Here is a 15,398-nt window from a genome sequence, read left to right as displayed (position 1 = left end):
CATATTAACTTGAAAGGGAACACCAGATGATGTCTACCAAATAAGACAGAATGGAGTTCCTCCTTCCATTTAATGCCAGTTTCTTCTGCCTTATTCTTTTTCCTGACCAAACCATTTTAATGATATTGAATCATTTCTGTGAAACGTGTACTTTTCTTACCAGCTTATGATCAAAGGAGAAAATAAAACATGGGCCACAAAGCTGTACCCTCTTGCACTCTTCTTATTTTCTGACCCTTTCAGCATTCGAGATCTTTCCCAGTACCCAGATGCCCTGAGCTGTAAAAGTGCAGGGCACTCATGGAGGAGACAGACCCAGACCTTTCCTTTGTGGTTTTTCCCATTCTCTACAGACTTTTTAAGAGCTACCAACTTGTGTCTATTCAATCCGTTTCCAGGTGTAATCAACTCTTAAGTACTGAAAAGAGGCTTGAGGAAAAGTAATCTGTCTGAAGTTAAACTAGCTAAATTCTGAGCCCAGTTATACACGTCTCATTGACTTCGATAAGACTGTAGCCAGGCAATTGGCCCAGCCTCTTCAAGATTATATTTAAAAGGCAATTTTATTCAAAATTATCTAAACTTTTGAACCCTATACTTTATAATGTTGGTTCATTCTAATTTTCTTTTCGCTAGTGCAATACAAGTTTACAAGCAGAGTTTAAAAAAATGTGTGTATTTTTTAAGTGACCTAAATTCTCTGTAGTTTTCTTTTTCAATAGTTTAATGCAGACATTGGGATTAAAGAGGAATCACAAATAAACAGAATAATTGCATCAAATTTCCTCAGTGCATTAAATATGCACTCAGTAGTAATTACCAACAGTAGCAACACATTTAAAATGTAGAGAATAATGTACAATTTATGCCTATTTCAAGAGTCTTATTCATAAAAACACCATTTGGATGAAAATACACATTTTATTAAGTGGTTAGCCTTACTTTTTTTTTTAAAATTCAGACAAATGACCTAAACAGTAAGTATGTGGGAGGTCTAGTACTATGGGCCAGTTCTTAATGTGACATACACGCCCCATGAGAATTTGGTCAAGAGCTGACTATAGAGTAATGAAATACCTAGGGCACACTCTGGCACCTAGGGTGCTAGTCACAGAACATTCCTGGGTCTATAAATAGTGCAGGGATTAATTACTATCCCACACATTTTTCTTCCAAGTATCAACTGTATATAAATATTATCACAAATCTGTATATTTAAACTATATATATTTATTCAAACAAAAAAGACTAAAATGAAATAGAGCAAATTAATAATGATGGTACATAAAATGTTTAAATATTTTTCATACTATTTTAATTTTACTAAACTTTGTATAACTTCTAATTATAAAATAATAAATGCATAGGTATTAAATTATCATATATCATAAATATTACAACAAAAAATTCATAGCAACTGTATGTCTAGAAGTGTTGCATGTGAGAATTCCATTTTAACAGCAACACTTCCAAGTTTTATCTACCACTATAATAAAATGCCCCAACCAAATTATAAAGAAAATCTCTTAAAGTTTTTGAAAAGATCATTTGACTTGTACATAAATAAGATGACTTAATAATATTACAAGGACTTGGGAGGCATACGATAGCTAAACTATCTGTAATAATAAGATGAGAATGAAGCTGAGTAAGCCAGTATTCACCAGGCCTAGCTTAAACGAAAAATATAAGCTAATTATAAAAAAATTAAGCATCTTTTTTGGTTGAGCATGGGTGACAATACTGATTTCCTGGACTGCTAGAACTTCTGATCAATACATATATAATCATTATACATATATAATCATTTCCAATGAAATCATTTGTGCTTCAAGGGGTAATGAATTGTTCAAGGTCCCTATGGCATATAACAAAACACTCTTGATACCTACTGGCAAACTACTATTTACTGAGGACCTATTTTGTCAGTCACTTTACAATCACTGACAATAATCCTGAAATGCATGTCCCACCACCACCACCCATTTTACAGGTTATAAAGCTGAAAGTAAAATTGATTAAATAAGTTGCTCAGTTTATGCCATGGTTCAAACCCACATCTGATCAAGTCTACACGCCATGTCTAGTATGCTGCAATTCCAGTTGCAAAACATGAGGAACAAAACAACTACCTTCTTTAAGCCAGTAACTCCATTCAGGGTCTTCATAGAATCGTTGATCTCTTAAATGTGACTAATTTGCTTTGTAGTTATTAATGATGAGTTAATTTATTGTCAATGTAATTATGTGCTACTCTATTTTAAAATTCTGGTTCAGTGGTTCTCAAAGTGTGGTTCATGGACCCCTGGAAGTCCCAGGGAACTCTCCAAGGTGACCGTGAGGTCAATATTGTTTTCATAATGTTACTAAGGCATTAGCTGCATGTTACAGTGTTGACATTTGCACTGATGAATCAAAGGCAAGCAGCCCTACCATTTCAAGAGAAACAACTAACAGTATGGGTTAAAATAATATAATTTGAAATTTTAAGGAAAAATTAGAATTTTTGAAAACTTCTGCCATGATGAGCATGACAGTTGTGCAATACTTAAAAGCTTTTTCTGATAAGATAGGTGGTGATAGTAATGAATGTAATTATTTGATGCTTATAATGAAAGGTGCCAATATAAGATCTGCATAACTCAGAAAACTATAAAGTACAAAATTTAAAAATCAGCCCCTGTCCCATACTCTTCATTTTGTATTGCATAGTCAACCTCTCTTAACAGTTTATTAAATACACTTTTAACAAATTTCTGCATATGTACAATTTTCTCTACAAATGGGAATACACACACATATATATATTCTCCTCAGTTTCACTCTTAATAGCTCCGAGATGTTACTCTTCTTAAATCAACCAATAACTCAGATAAATGAAGAAGCTATGAAAAAAGTCTCCAAATCAGTGACCCCATTTCTACCAACATAACAAATGTGAGGTATTTTCACTTAACACTCAGCTTTGCTTATTCCTTTGAGATAAGATGCTACTAAAAATGGGACTAAATTTACCACCCAAAATATTGTGAAATCAGCATTCCAAGTTATAGGAGAAATTTCTTTCAATTTGCCCAAACACATTTCACTCCCAGATTCCTATTGTTCTGCTGTCACCCTGTCATCTCTTATTCCACTATGAGTCATATTCCAATCTACATGTGGGGACGGATAGATGGATGGATGTATAGCATGGATGCTAAAGATTATTTTCAATGCTGGGTTTGTACACTAATGCTGAAATAAAAAAAAAGTTTGTATTCAAAGAATATGAGCTACTTTGATAGAGAAAGGTTTCACCATCAGCCTAAATCTAACACACGTCATTAAAGCTCCAGTATGTGTTTTCACTAACTCTACACAGGAGGATTACAGATGTCCTGCTAGCTACCATTTCCTGGTAAGCAATCTGAATGGCTTCCAGGAAATTGCTAATGACCTTCATTTTACTTAAAATCTAGGCTGCAATTAGTAATAGTTTTTTTTCTCTGTGCTGGTGACAATGTTTTTTTTCATCACAGCAATCAGCAAGAAAAAAAGTAAAATGTCTTGTTTTTGAATTATGTCAAAATGAATTCACTTTTATTCTGATATGTCATCAAATAGACTAATACATATTTAATCGTAATTGTGTAAGAATACTTTGGATCCTTTTTACTTCTGCCCAATTTTGCCTCTTTTGCCATTCTAAGCAGCAGCTATTGCTAAAATTAGCATTTAAAAAATGAAATCAATAGGAATGTTTTATAATTGGTGACTATGCATTTAAGAATAATTAAAAGTTTTGAAAGAAGACATGATTTTAAAAATGAAAGGAGACATGATTTTAAAGTAAAGTTTTATGTTTTTAATTATAATAATTAACTATTTAAAAAGAAGTTTCAGAGTCTTATTCAATGAACTTAAGATATGATTATGTGGTCAATGTAATAATAACAAAGAACAATTTTAGTCCGTGTTATATTTATAACTAGAACCTGTTATTAAACTTCAGTATTTTCTTTTATGTAAACATTGATTTCACTAATTAGATCCAACTGATCTTTTCCCCAACGTATCGATTTCTTTTAATCCCAACAGTTAACAATGATTCTAATGTATCATAATACTTTAGACCTTAATCATATAGTAATTTTTGCCAGTAGCTTTTGTTTGAATTTTAATTAAGAAGACCTTGTGTCTCCAAACCAAAGGTGGGGGGGGTTAATTGCTTGTATGTATATCATACGGACTTCAAAAGAAGTAAAAGATGTTTATAATGGAGAATACAAAGGAGAGCTTTGAAATGTCTACAGTCATGAAAACTGGTATAATTTTAAAACTATGGGTGTTGCTGTGGTATAATGCATGTTATTTATAAAACTAGTTGCAGTGTGCACTTATTGTTAGCAAAATGAATTCTGGGCTTTGCAATCATTACTCACTATTGATTACAAGATAACCAAAAACTTCATGAAATGGGCTAAACATGTTATTTGGGGAGAATTTTATTTCCACATTAGCAATTTATTATGTGACTTGGAGCAGTAACTCTTCTGGATATTGGGGTTCCTATATCGAAAATAAGTTGGATTACATAATATGCAAAACCTCTTCAAGTCTATTTTTTTTTAATTTCTATGATTCGAGATATTACTCTGAAGTTCTATAATTATACAGATCTATACAGAAAATAGTGACACTACTACAATATTTCATACAAACAGGCAAGTAAGAAAATAACCTGTACTCTCAATCTCTTTCACAAGCTGGTCTTTAGAGTAATATAGCATTTGTCTTAGAAATAACAATTTAAATTTTTCAAAATACATGAATTCTAAACATGGATAGATTACTGTTTCACCCATTTTCCTAATGAGACAGAAAGAATCACTAGGTATGTGAACTTTGCAGATTTTATCAGAGTTTAAAAATGGCAGATGATTTGCTTCATAATATTTCCAGATTTTTTAAAGTTCCCTCAGATGAACAAATTGCTATAAATTTTAATGGAAATTCAAGAAAAACTCATTTATAAATGAATATGTAAAGTGTACAGTCATAGCTTTTAGAAAACCACTCTAGTCCTTCTGTGATTGCCTATAACAGAAAACAGCAGTAACTATGATTTACTATTCCTAAAAAAAATTAATATTCTATAGAAAGGGCAATATATAGAATAAGCAATCAGAGCACTTAGATACAGTTTAAGGCCCTTACTATAAAAGTGAATAAACTAGGGGAGAGAATTGGCATTTAAGATAGTAACTTGTGACTCAGACCTGTAATTCTTCAGGAATGCTGTTGGAATCATTCTGACCCTTTGGTGATAACAGCACTGCTTAAGTTACTTTAAGAATAACCTACACTATTTGATCTTCAAAAGATCTATCATGCACTGAAAAAAACCATGACTTTTGTGTTCCTGTGCTCTCATCCAAAGATTTATGTTTGCAATCAAAACTCAAAACAAAACCAGGCTCAGTGGCACACAGTAGCAATATTATAATAAATTCACATTTTTAATGCAGCATTTATGCCAAGCACAACTGTAATATGCTTGTACTATTTAATGCAACATAGTTCCAAATTTTACTTCTCTCAGTAACAACACTAATGAAGTAATAGGGAGCAATACTTAAAGTCTTTAATAGTAAAGCATGTCAGTAACATTAGGCTCTGCAACCAACCTCTCAGACATAATAGTTGAATAAATACATAAGTAATTGTGTTTCAACAGTGGCTTTGAGAAACATTGGGAATCATTTGTAGAATTTTCCATTTAAAAGCATTTGTTCAATCACTTTTTGTTCCAATCAGGAATTGCCATATTTTTCTAAGCTGTAGAAGAGTATACCTACAAAATATCTACCTTAATCACTAAATGTAAATATTGAGATAATTCATCATAAATGACCAAGGAAGAAAAACACTATTTTCCTTATTTGGTTCATATCACATAATTATTTTTTTTTTTGGCTCTCTTATCATCTGTGTGTTTGACAAACACTAGCACAAACAGTGTGTGCTAACTCAAACAACCAACATTACTGTTTCTCTGGCACACTGCCCAGGGAGGCGCCTTCACACCAAGGAGGAGATGCCAGCCACAGCATTGAGGGGCATGTGTGCAAAACAGGGAGGCCGGCTAAGATTCTCTTCTAGAAACCACAGAAGGCTAGACCCATTTATGGAGACAGAGGATAAGTCTTAATGCTCGAAACATCAGTTATATGCCACCCTTGCATTTAGAAATGTTTCATAACCATAACTATCCTGGCATTCTCACTCCTTTGGTACAATTCAAACAAACAAATGGGCCATGCACCCTCCTAGCCTATCACTACTTCTGTTTTACCTTGGATCCTTCTTCCATATTATTCCTCCCCCTTCTCTCATTCATGTGTAGATCAAGATAAATACCACTATAGAAACTGTGTTACCTATACCCATCCTGCTTTGCTATACTGCCTCACTTATACAGAAATGGGTAAAAGTGGAACTGTTTTCATTGTTTGTGTGTTGTGAGAGGGCGGAACAGTCCAGACCTGCCTTCCCCTGGTCCCCACCTCAGAATTCTAAGACTCTGAGGAATTTGAAAACTGCTCTGTCTTGTACTAAACAGAACCTTTAGAGGCCAGGTTTCAAACCCTGTGTCTACAGCTTTCTAAGTAACTCAAACATGCCACTTAATTTCTCTCAGTCTCCTTTTGTTCATACGTTAAATTAATTTTCCTCACTGGGTTATTATAAGGATCAAATAAAATAATATAGATGTTTTAGCACTTTGTTTCCTTTGTAAACAAACAATATCTTTTAAAAGTACTTACTATATTGTTTACAGTCAGAATATAAACAATATTTTAAAGATCAGTCTTATAATTAATAAAGTATAATAAATACTAGTATTCGTTTTGAAAGAACATTAGGAGGTCATGAAGACAACACCCCACCAGAGTACAAATATGCTCTACAAAATCCCTGTTTAAATTTTCTACAGCTAAATTGCCACTGATGTTATATTATTAAAGAGTCCCTTCATCTATTCATTTGACAAAGATTTATTGAACATCTATATTTGAGGCACTCTCTCTTGATGCAGTCCAACTCTATCCATGTCAGGTAGCCATTAATTGTTTCTAAGTTCTTTTGTATATTGAGAACTATTTCCTTATTGTCTGAACCTTCTAAAATAACACAAAACAAACATTTAACTAATTAATTTGTTTATTGTTGACACTATTACAGATATCCTGTCCTCTTCTTTCAACAGCACTTCAACCTGCTAACATGTATTAGGTCAAATTTCCCTAGGTCTTCAATTACTATTTTTATTACATCTACAGAACTCTTCACCATTAAGACAATAGATCACTTAAAAATATGGCACACACACACCCAGAAGAAAAAAAAGAAGAAGAAAAAGGGGGACATTTGTAATACTTTCAACATTAAAGATATATTAAAAATATATGGTACCCCAATTAGACCAAGGCACAGGTCTAACCATTTTATGTTATATTTCATTTAAATTCTTAATAAAGTTATTTAGCAATACTTGTAATAAAGTTAATGTGACTTGAACATTGCTTTGAGATTACTGCTATTAAATTTGTGCCATTTACAGCTCTCTGGACTCAATTAATGCTGCTACTGGAGAGACTAGCTATGGAAACATGGTGGGAGTGAGTGACAGGATTTCCTCTTAAATATTAGACAAGACTCAGATAAAGACCCATTGAAAATCTATGATTTCGTATTTCTCAAACTCTAGCACTATTCCAACTCCCTCATATTGAGGGGTTTCCAAAACATTGCTTTACTTCATTTACATAATAAGACTTTTATTTGGGACCTAGCCGGTTTGGCTCAGTGGATAAAGTGTCAGCCTGCAGACCAAAGGGTCCCAGGTTGGACTCTGGTCAAGGGCATGTGTCTTGGTTGCAGGCTCTCCCCTGCTAGGGCTGGGCCCTGTTGGGGGAGCATGCAGGAGGCAACCAATAGGTGTGTTTCTCTCACATTGACATTTCTCTCTCTTTCCCTCTCTTTAAAAAAAAAAAAAAAACCAACACAATAAAATAAAAACTTTTATTTGGAAGCATTGCTTTCTTAAGTAAAATCTAAAAAGAAAATTACTAATGTATTGTCTTTTAATATGTGGCAATAATAAACACATTGCATTAGAGATCCATTTTTCAATACTGCTCTTATCCATTCTACTGTCCACACTTTAATTCTCCCTCTAGCACCTAATCCAATGGTTCTCAACCTGTAGGTCATGACCCCTTTCGGGGTTGAATGACCCTTTCACAGGGGTCGCCTAAGACCATCGGAAAACACATATATAATTACATATTGTTTTTGTGATTAATCACTATGTTTTTGTGATTAATCACATAATTAATCACTTTAATTATGTTCAATTTGTAACAATGAAAATATATCCTGCATATCAGATATTTACATTATGATTCATAACAGTGGCAAAATTACAGTTATGAAGTAGCAATGAAAATAATTTTATGGTTGGGGGTCACCACAACATGAGGAACTGTATTAAAGGGTTGTGGCATTAGGAAGATTGAGAACCACTGACCTAATCCATCCCATAGAATTTTCTAGTGGTAATGGTAAAGACTATATTATTGCCCTTCCTCAGCTTCATTACACTCTTGAATTTAAAAGAAAATGTAAAGTTAAGAATGATACATAAACATAGTATCAGTTATAAAATAATATTAATATTGACTACTTAGAAAATAATGACTATGAGAATTTCAAAAGGTCAACTTTATGGGCTGCATAAAGCTATTTCTACAAACGTACTTATGGCCAAAAGGTCTTTGTTATTAAATTTAAAATGTTTAAAATAAATAATTCAATTCAGGGCATTAAATGGTATCAGAAAATAAACAAAAGAGGAAGTACAAGAAAAATAAGGAAAGGAGAAATAATAAATGGAAAAGCAAGAGTAAGTAGTTGGCATACTAAAAAGCTGAGGAATTTAAAAATAAATCTAAAAAGTGGATCCTTGTCAGAGAATGGAACGAGGGAGAGAAAGATAAAAGCACTGGCAAATAAAATTGAGAGAGAAAACACACACACATACACACACACACACACACACAAATATGCAAAACTGAAAATGGGATATCTAACAGCAAATAAATAGAAAATTCAAAATAAGTGATAGTGTATTTTTAAACAATACTAATATATTTGAAAATCTCAATGAAATATACAATTTTCCAGGAATTGTTTTCCTGACAAAACTGACTTAAAAAGAAGTAAAAAAATGCAAAAATAAATAATTTCTAAAGAATGCTCTAGGCCCAGATGTTTCTGGCTCTTTATCTTTCTCCCTTCTTCTCTGTAAAAAATCAATAAAAATATATTTTAAAATAAGAAAAAGAAAATTGCATAAAGTGGGGTTCTCATAATTTAACTGAGTCTTTTATTCAATACTAGAGGCCCGGTGCACAAAAATTTGTGCACTAGGGGGGCCGGGGGAGGGGGGTCCCCCAGCCCGGCCTGTGCCCTCTCACAGTCTGGGACCCCTCGGGAGATAACGACTTGCTGGCTTAGGCCTGCTCCCGGGTGGCAGAGGGCAGGCCCAATCCCTAAGTGCAACCCCTGGTCAGGCTGAGAGCAGGGCTGATTGGGGAGTTGGGGCACCGCCCCGTCATGCACAGAGCAGGGAGGATCGGGAGGTTGTGATGCCACCCTCAGTCACGCTCAGGGTAGGGCCGATTGGGGGGTTGGGGCACTGCCCCCTTTCACACTCAAGGCAGGGTCGATGGGGAAGTTGCGGCACCACCCCCTGTCACTCACAGAGCAGGGCCCATCAGGGATTTGGGGCGCTGGCCCCTGTCACTCACAGAGCAGGGCCCATCAGGGGGGTTGGGGCTCTGTACCCTGTCACACACAGAGCAGGGTCAATCAGGCGGTTGAGGGGCTCCCCCCTGTTACTCACAGAGTAGGGCCGATAGGGGAGTTGGGGTACTGCCCCCTGTCACACACAGAGCAGGGCGGATCAGGGGGTTGGTGTGCTCCCCCCTGTCAAACACAGAGCCGCAGGGCAATCAGGGGATTGGGGAGCTCCCCCATATCAGGCACAGAGCAGGGCTGATCAGGGGGTTTGGGAGCTGCCCCCTGTCACGCTGATCCTGGTACTTGGAGGCATATTACCCTTTTACTATATAGGATAGAGGCCTGGTACATGGGTGGGGGCTGGCTGGTTTGTCCTGAAGGGTGTCCTGGATCAGGGTGGGGGTCCCCACTGGGGTGCGTGGCCAGTCTGGGTGAGGGGCTGAGGGCTGTTTTCCAGCTGGGGAGTGACTAAAGCTTCCAACCGCTACTTGTTTTCTTTTTTTTTTTTTTATTCTGGGCCAGCTTTAGTGCTGAGGCCTTGCTGCTGAAAACATGGATACAATGTTTCGGTCCGCCTGGCTTTCAGTCCAGCTGGTTTCTGGTGTTTTGTTTAGCTTCTTATTTGCAACATAGTACATAGTTTCTTAGAGTTGCAGCTTAGAGGCGGGCAAGTGAGGCGGGAAGGTTGGAGTCCGAAGCAAGCAAGCCTCATGCTCGCTTCAGTGCCTGGCTGCCGCCCGTCATCTTGGCTGACAGTTAATTTGCATATACTCACTGATTAGCCAATGAAAAGGGTAGCGGTCGTACGCTAATTACCATGTTTCTCTTTTATTAGTGTAGATTTCAGTTGTTTTTATCATTTGTCATTATAAAGAAAACCTTGAGCATGGATAACATCAATCAGCTGCCTCCTGCACACCCCCCACTGGGGATGTGCCCGCAACCAAGGTACTTGCCCTTAACCGAAATCGAACCCGGGACCTGTCAGTCCACAGGCCGATGCTCTATCCACTAAGTCAAACCAGTTAGGGCTATGCAATTTTTCTTGCAAAAAAAAAATGACCTAATCACAGAGAAATTCACAATATATCTTTAGGTGGGAAAGACAGACTACAAAAGAATAAATAGTAAAAAGGTTGTTCTGATTTTAAGAAAAATTTTAACATGAATATACATAAATTAAAATAGAAAGGATATTCAATATATTACAGGTAGAATTAAAAGACAATTTTAATTTCTTTTGGGTTTCTATACTTTTTACAATAAGTATAAATTTTATAATGAGAGAAAAATAGTGAGTTAGTAAAAATCCACAATGATTGAGATATATAAATACTGATAACCCACAATAGTATGTGTTTCTTGGAAATAGTATTCAGATCACTTTGACACTGCAGAATAATTATAGCTAATTTAGATGGATAATAACTGGCCTGATCTCACCTAAACTAAAACTGTACATTGAGTTGTAGCAGTGATTGGATCACTCTTTGAACACTACTTTAATTTTTTCATTTTTATTATATTATTGTTATATTTTCTGTATAATTTTATGGTGACAAAATATTAAGATGTAAGAAGAGACCATTAAGTAGACTAAATCAAAATGAAAAATTTAATAAGAATCTTATCTTCTATGCTCATAAAACTGAAAGTAGCACACAAATGACAGTTCACTTACCTCATATAGAATCCAGAAAGAAAAATGTTAAAGAATTTGAAAACCCTAATTTTTCAAACGTGTTTCACTTTCAAGATTTATGTATTTGGAATATCTGAGACTAGTACAATTTTTATATTTTAAATTCATAATTAGAATTAAAAATAAAGTAAGATGGGAAGTGGGGGCAGGGGAGAGAAGATAACCTGATGCTATAAACATGATGCTTCATCATCCTATCTAAAAAAAAAAAAAGTAATTTGCAAATTGACCATCACTCCAACACACAAGATGGCCACCTCCATGTGGACACAAGATGGCTGGCAGGGGAGGCCTGTTGGGAGGGACTAGGCATGAAAGGAAGGGCAGTTGGGGGTGACCAGGCCTGCAGGGGATAACAGTTGGGAGGGACCCAGGTCTGCAGGGGAGAAAAGTTTTGGGGGGACCAGGCCATCAGGGGAGAGCAGTTAGGGGTGACCAGGCTGGCAGGGGAGGGTAGTTAGGGGCAATCAGGCCAGCAGGGGAGGACAATTAGGGGCAACCAGGCCTGCAGAGGAGGACAGTTAGGGGCAATCAGGCAAGCAGGGAAGGGCAGTTGGGGGCAACCAGGCCTGCAGGGGAGGACAGTTAGGGGCGACCAGGCTGGTAGGGGAGGGCAGTTAGGGGCGACCAGGCTGGCAGGGGAGGGCAGTTATGGTGACCAGGCCTGCAGGGGAGGGCAGTTGGGGGCAACCAGTCCTGCAGGGGAGGGCAGTTAGGGGCAATTGGGCCGGCAGGGGAGTGGTTAGGAGGTGATCAGGCTGGCAGGCAGAAGTGGTTAGGGGCAATCAGGCAGGCAGGCAGGCAGGCGAGCGGTTGGGAGCCAGGAGTCCTGGATTGTGAGAGGGATGTCCCAGATTGGAGAGGGTGCAGGCTGGGCTGAGGGACACACACACACACACACACACACACACACACACACACACACCTGTGCACGAATTTCATGCATCAGGCCTCTAGTAACATAATAAAATGTTAGCTTCCACATTACTGAGAGAAAGCAAGACCCCCATCACTCATGCTGGCAAAAGCTTGACTTTGCATAAACCATTTCCGTTCTCACTGTTATAAAACCAATGACTTTGGGAAGGGAAGAAAAAATGACGTGCAAAGTAGCACACACCATGTTATAGCAGCTGGATAAAGAATATGTCACTCAGGGACTATTAGGTGGTAAAAGCCTGGGGCAAGGGAGGGAGCGAGCTGGAGGGGGTTAATGGGGAAAAAGGGGGACATATGTAATATTTTCAACAATAAAGTTAAAATAAAGTTATATGAAATTTAAAAAATAAAAATATAAAAAATGAAAGTACAAAACAAAAAGAATATGTCACTAATGACTTTCTTTCTACCCCTCAGTTAAACGTTGAGGGTTTGTTTCCAAAATGGCAAGCAAGTGGCCTTCATAAGTAAAAAGCAGAAGCAGTGAAATTCAAAATACTATTAAATTTCTACTTGATTTTGATACTGCATTAGATAATGGAATGAGTTATTAATTATTCATTGGGAGATGACTTCCTTTTCTCTTCATTTGAGAAGAACATAAGATGTCTGAACCCTAGGCAATTTTCTATACTAAATTCAAAATAAAATTTTAATCAGATAACTATTGCCAAATATTCACCTTAAATGAGATATTTATTATCCATGACCAATAGGAAGATTAACCTGAAGCTGTTTGGAAATTCAGAAACATAATCTAATAAACTGCCCAAATTGTTAGTGCAAGTGGCAGTAATGACTGTCTGTAAGGAACAACTTATAGAATCAATTAATGACTTAGGATTCGATTCATGATAGCAAAAATTAATAATACAGTACTTCATTTCCTTAAAGAAATCAACAAGAGAGTTAGGTTAGTTCTGTAATGTATTGATTGGGATTGTCCACTTCTTAACATGTAATAACATCAATCATATAACTTCAAAAATTAAGATATCCATCATCATCAGGGTAAAAGGTTATGAAATTTTAAATCCTGTGAAATCTGTTTAAGATTAATCAACCTATCAACATATGGGCATGTTAATAATAACAATGACTAAAACTCACTCTCATGAGTCCTTTCTTAAGTGCCAGGTAAAATGCTAAAAGCTTTACATGTATTAATTCTCTTAAGGAGCCTATGAGGTAGATACTATTATTATCCCCATTTTAGATCCTAGGAATTCAAAACATAAAGAAGACAGTGACTTGCCCAAAGTCAATTATCTAGTAAATGGCAGGGCCAGGATTTGAACCAGTGCACAGGCCTCAGAACCCACCCATAAACCATTATGTACAGCAAATTCTATAAACTCTTTTTTTTTATAGGTGCTACAGTTGACCCTTTCAAAGTATTGACTTAGATTCATAAATAAAGCTATTACATTATGACTTAAGAGGAAAGACTAAAATTGTATTTAATTTAATTTGTTCATCATCTTTGATATGACATTTTTTATTTTAATACTTTTTAGTTAAGTAAATTAAAAACAATTTATCCTATCATCTATATGTTATAGAATAATAAAAAGAGAGGCCAAAAATTTCATTCTGTAAACATTAAAAAGAATAAAAGTTCAAGGACATACTATACATTTACCTCTCATACATTAACAAATATTAGAAGTAAGAAATTAATGTTAGGGTACAGACGATCAGCAAATGTATGGTTATACAAAATAACATCTCCACATTGATTTATTTTATATTTTATATATTGTACCTTTAATTTCTCCAAGAAGTTCACTGGTATTTAGTCTTTCCATTTTTTCCTTCCAATCTTTTGATAGTAGTTTTTCCATGCAAGAGGAATCTGTTAAAATAAAAAAAGTAAGGATTCAAGATATTACATATATTTTTTATTTTATAAGTATTAAAATATTACAAATCCAAAAAGCTAGTTTATGAAGAAATTCTATCACTTAAAAATGATCAAAGCTATTTTTTGTTGTTTTAACCTTAGGATATAAACAATTATATTACTGTATTATAAAATAACACAACTAATTTTTTACCAGATTATTTAAACTATTCCTAAGAATATAATGCTCAATAAACTTGTATTGGTATTACAATTATAATTATATCAATATTCAGTCATCATTTAGCATTTCTTAGACTGATAAGACAGAAAAAGGGGCCCTTTTCTACAGGTTTAAGTTTAGAAAATATTCCTTTTAATCCAGGTGATTATGTTTTAATTCCAAGCAAAATTCATGTGCTACTCACAGAAGAATGACAATTCTTAAAGGGAGAAAACATCAATCAACCTGTAACCATGTGTTCTTAAAAAAAAAAAAATACAGCAACTTTCATAAAATACCCATTTATGGCAAAATGCAAAGAAAATAAAGTCCATATAATGAAAACTGCTACTACAGTTCTCTTGTATAAAAAGAGAAGTATATATTCTCTTCAAGAAAATACTTATTTAAACATTTTTCCCTGCTGCATTTCTAAGTAGCACACTAGATTACAGGAAGTGATTATACTTGTTTCTATAAAGATTCATAAAGGTTACAGAAATTTAAACCAGAATATTCTAATAATTAGCACATTATCCTCAATGCGCTCTCTTATCTCTATATTCAGATGGATCTGAAACTGACGCTACTGCTTGCAACTATTTACATGTATCTTTTGAGCCTCAAATCTTAACAAATAAGACATATTTCCAAAAGAGAATGCAGACTTAAATACTAAACCTTAGTGTGAAGCATACTCCCATTAAACTTTAACATTCCAAGTGTCAAATTCTGATAACTTCTTTTTAAATTATATTTAAATTGTTACTCTGTATCCAAATGCTTCTCCTTTCCCTATCAGTACCTTTCTCTTCAGCATTTTTTCCTTTCTTTTTTTTTTT

General features: G+C 35.4%; 1 protein-coding gene across 19 annotated transcripts in view; it reads right to left on the bottom strand.

Moving 5' to 3' along the window:
* Window positions 1-15,398, bottom strand: part of SOX6 (SRY-box transcription factor 6) — a 553,432-nt gene that overhangs the window by 223,790 nt on the left and 314,244 nt on the right. For all 19 annotated transcript variants that reach the window (XM_070428241.1, XM_070428238.1, XM_070428248.1 and 16 more), the window contains one exon: window positions 14,256-14,345. In XM_070428241.1, the coding sequence (XP_070284342.1) occupies window positions 14,256-14,345 (90 nt within the window). The remainder of the gene's footprint in view (window positions 1-14,255; window positions 14,346-15,398) is intronic.

This window comes from Myotis yumanensis, unplaced genomic scaffold (assembly GCF_028538775.1).
Source record: "Myotis yumanensis isolate MYYU_CA2020_CCGP unplaced genomic scaffold, mMyoYum1.0.hap1 SCAF_10, whole genome shotgun sequence".
In the NCBI taxonomy this organism is placed as follows: Eukaryota; Metazoa; Chordata; class Mammalia; order Chiroptera; family Vespertilionidae; genus Myotis; species Myotis yumanensis.
The sequence above is the reverse complement of the archived record's forward strand: the minus strand, read 5'-3'. Positions and strand labels throughout refer to the sequence as shown.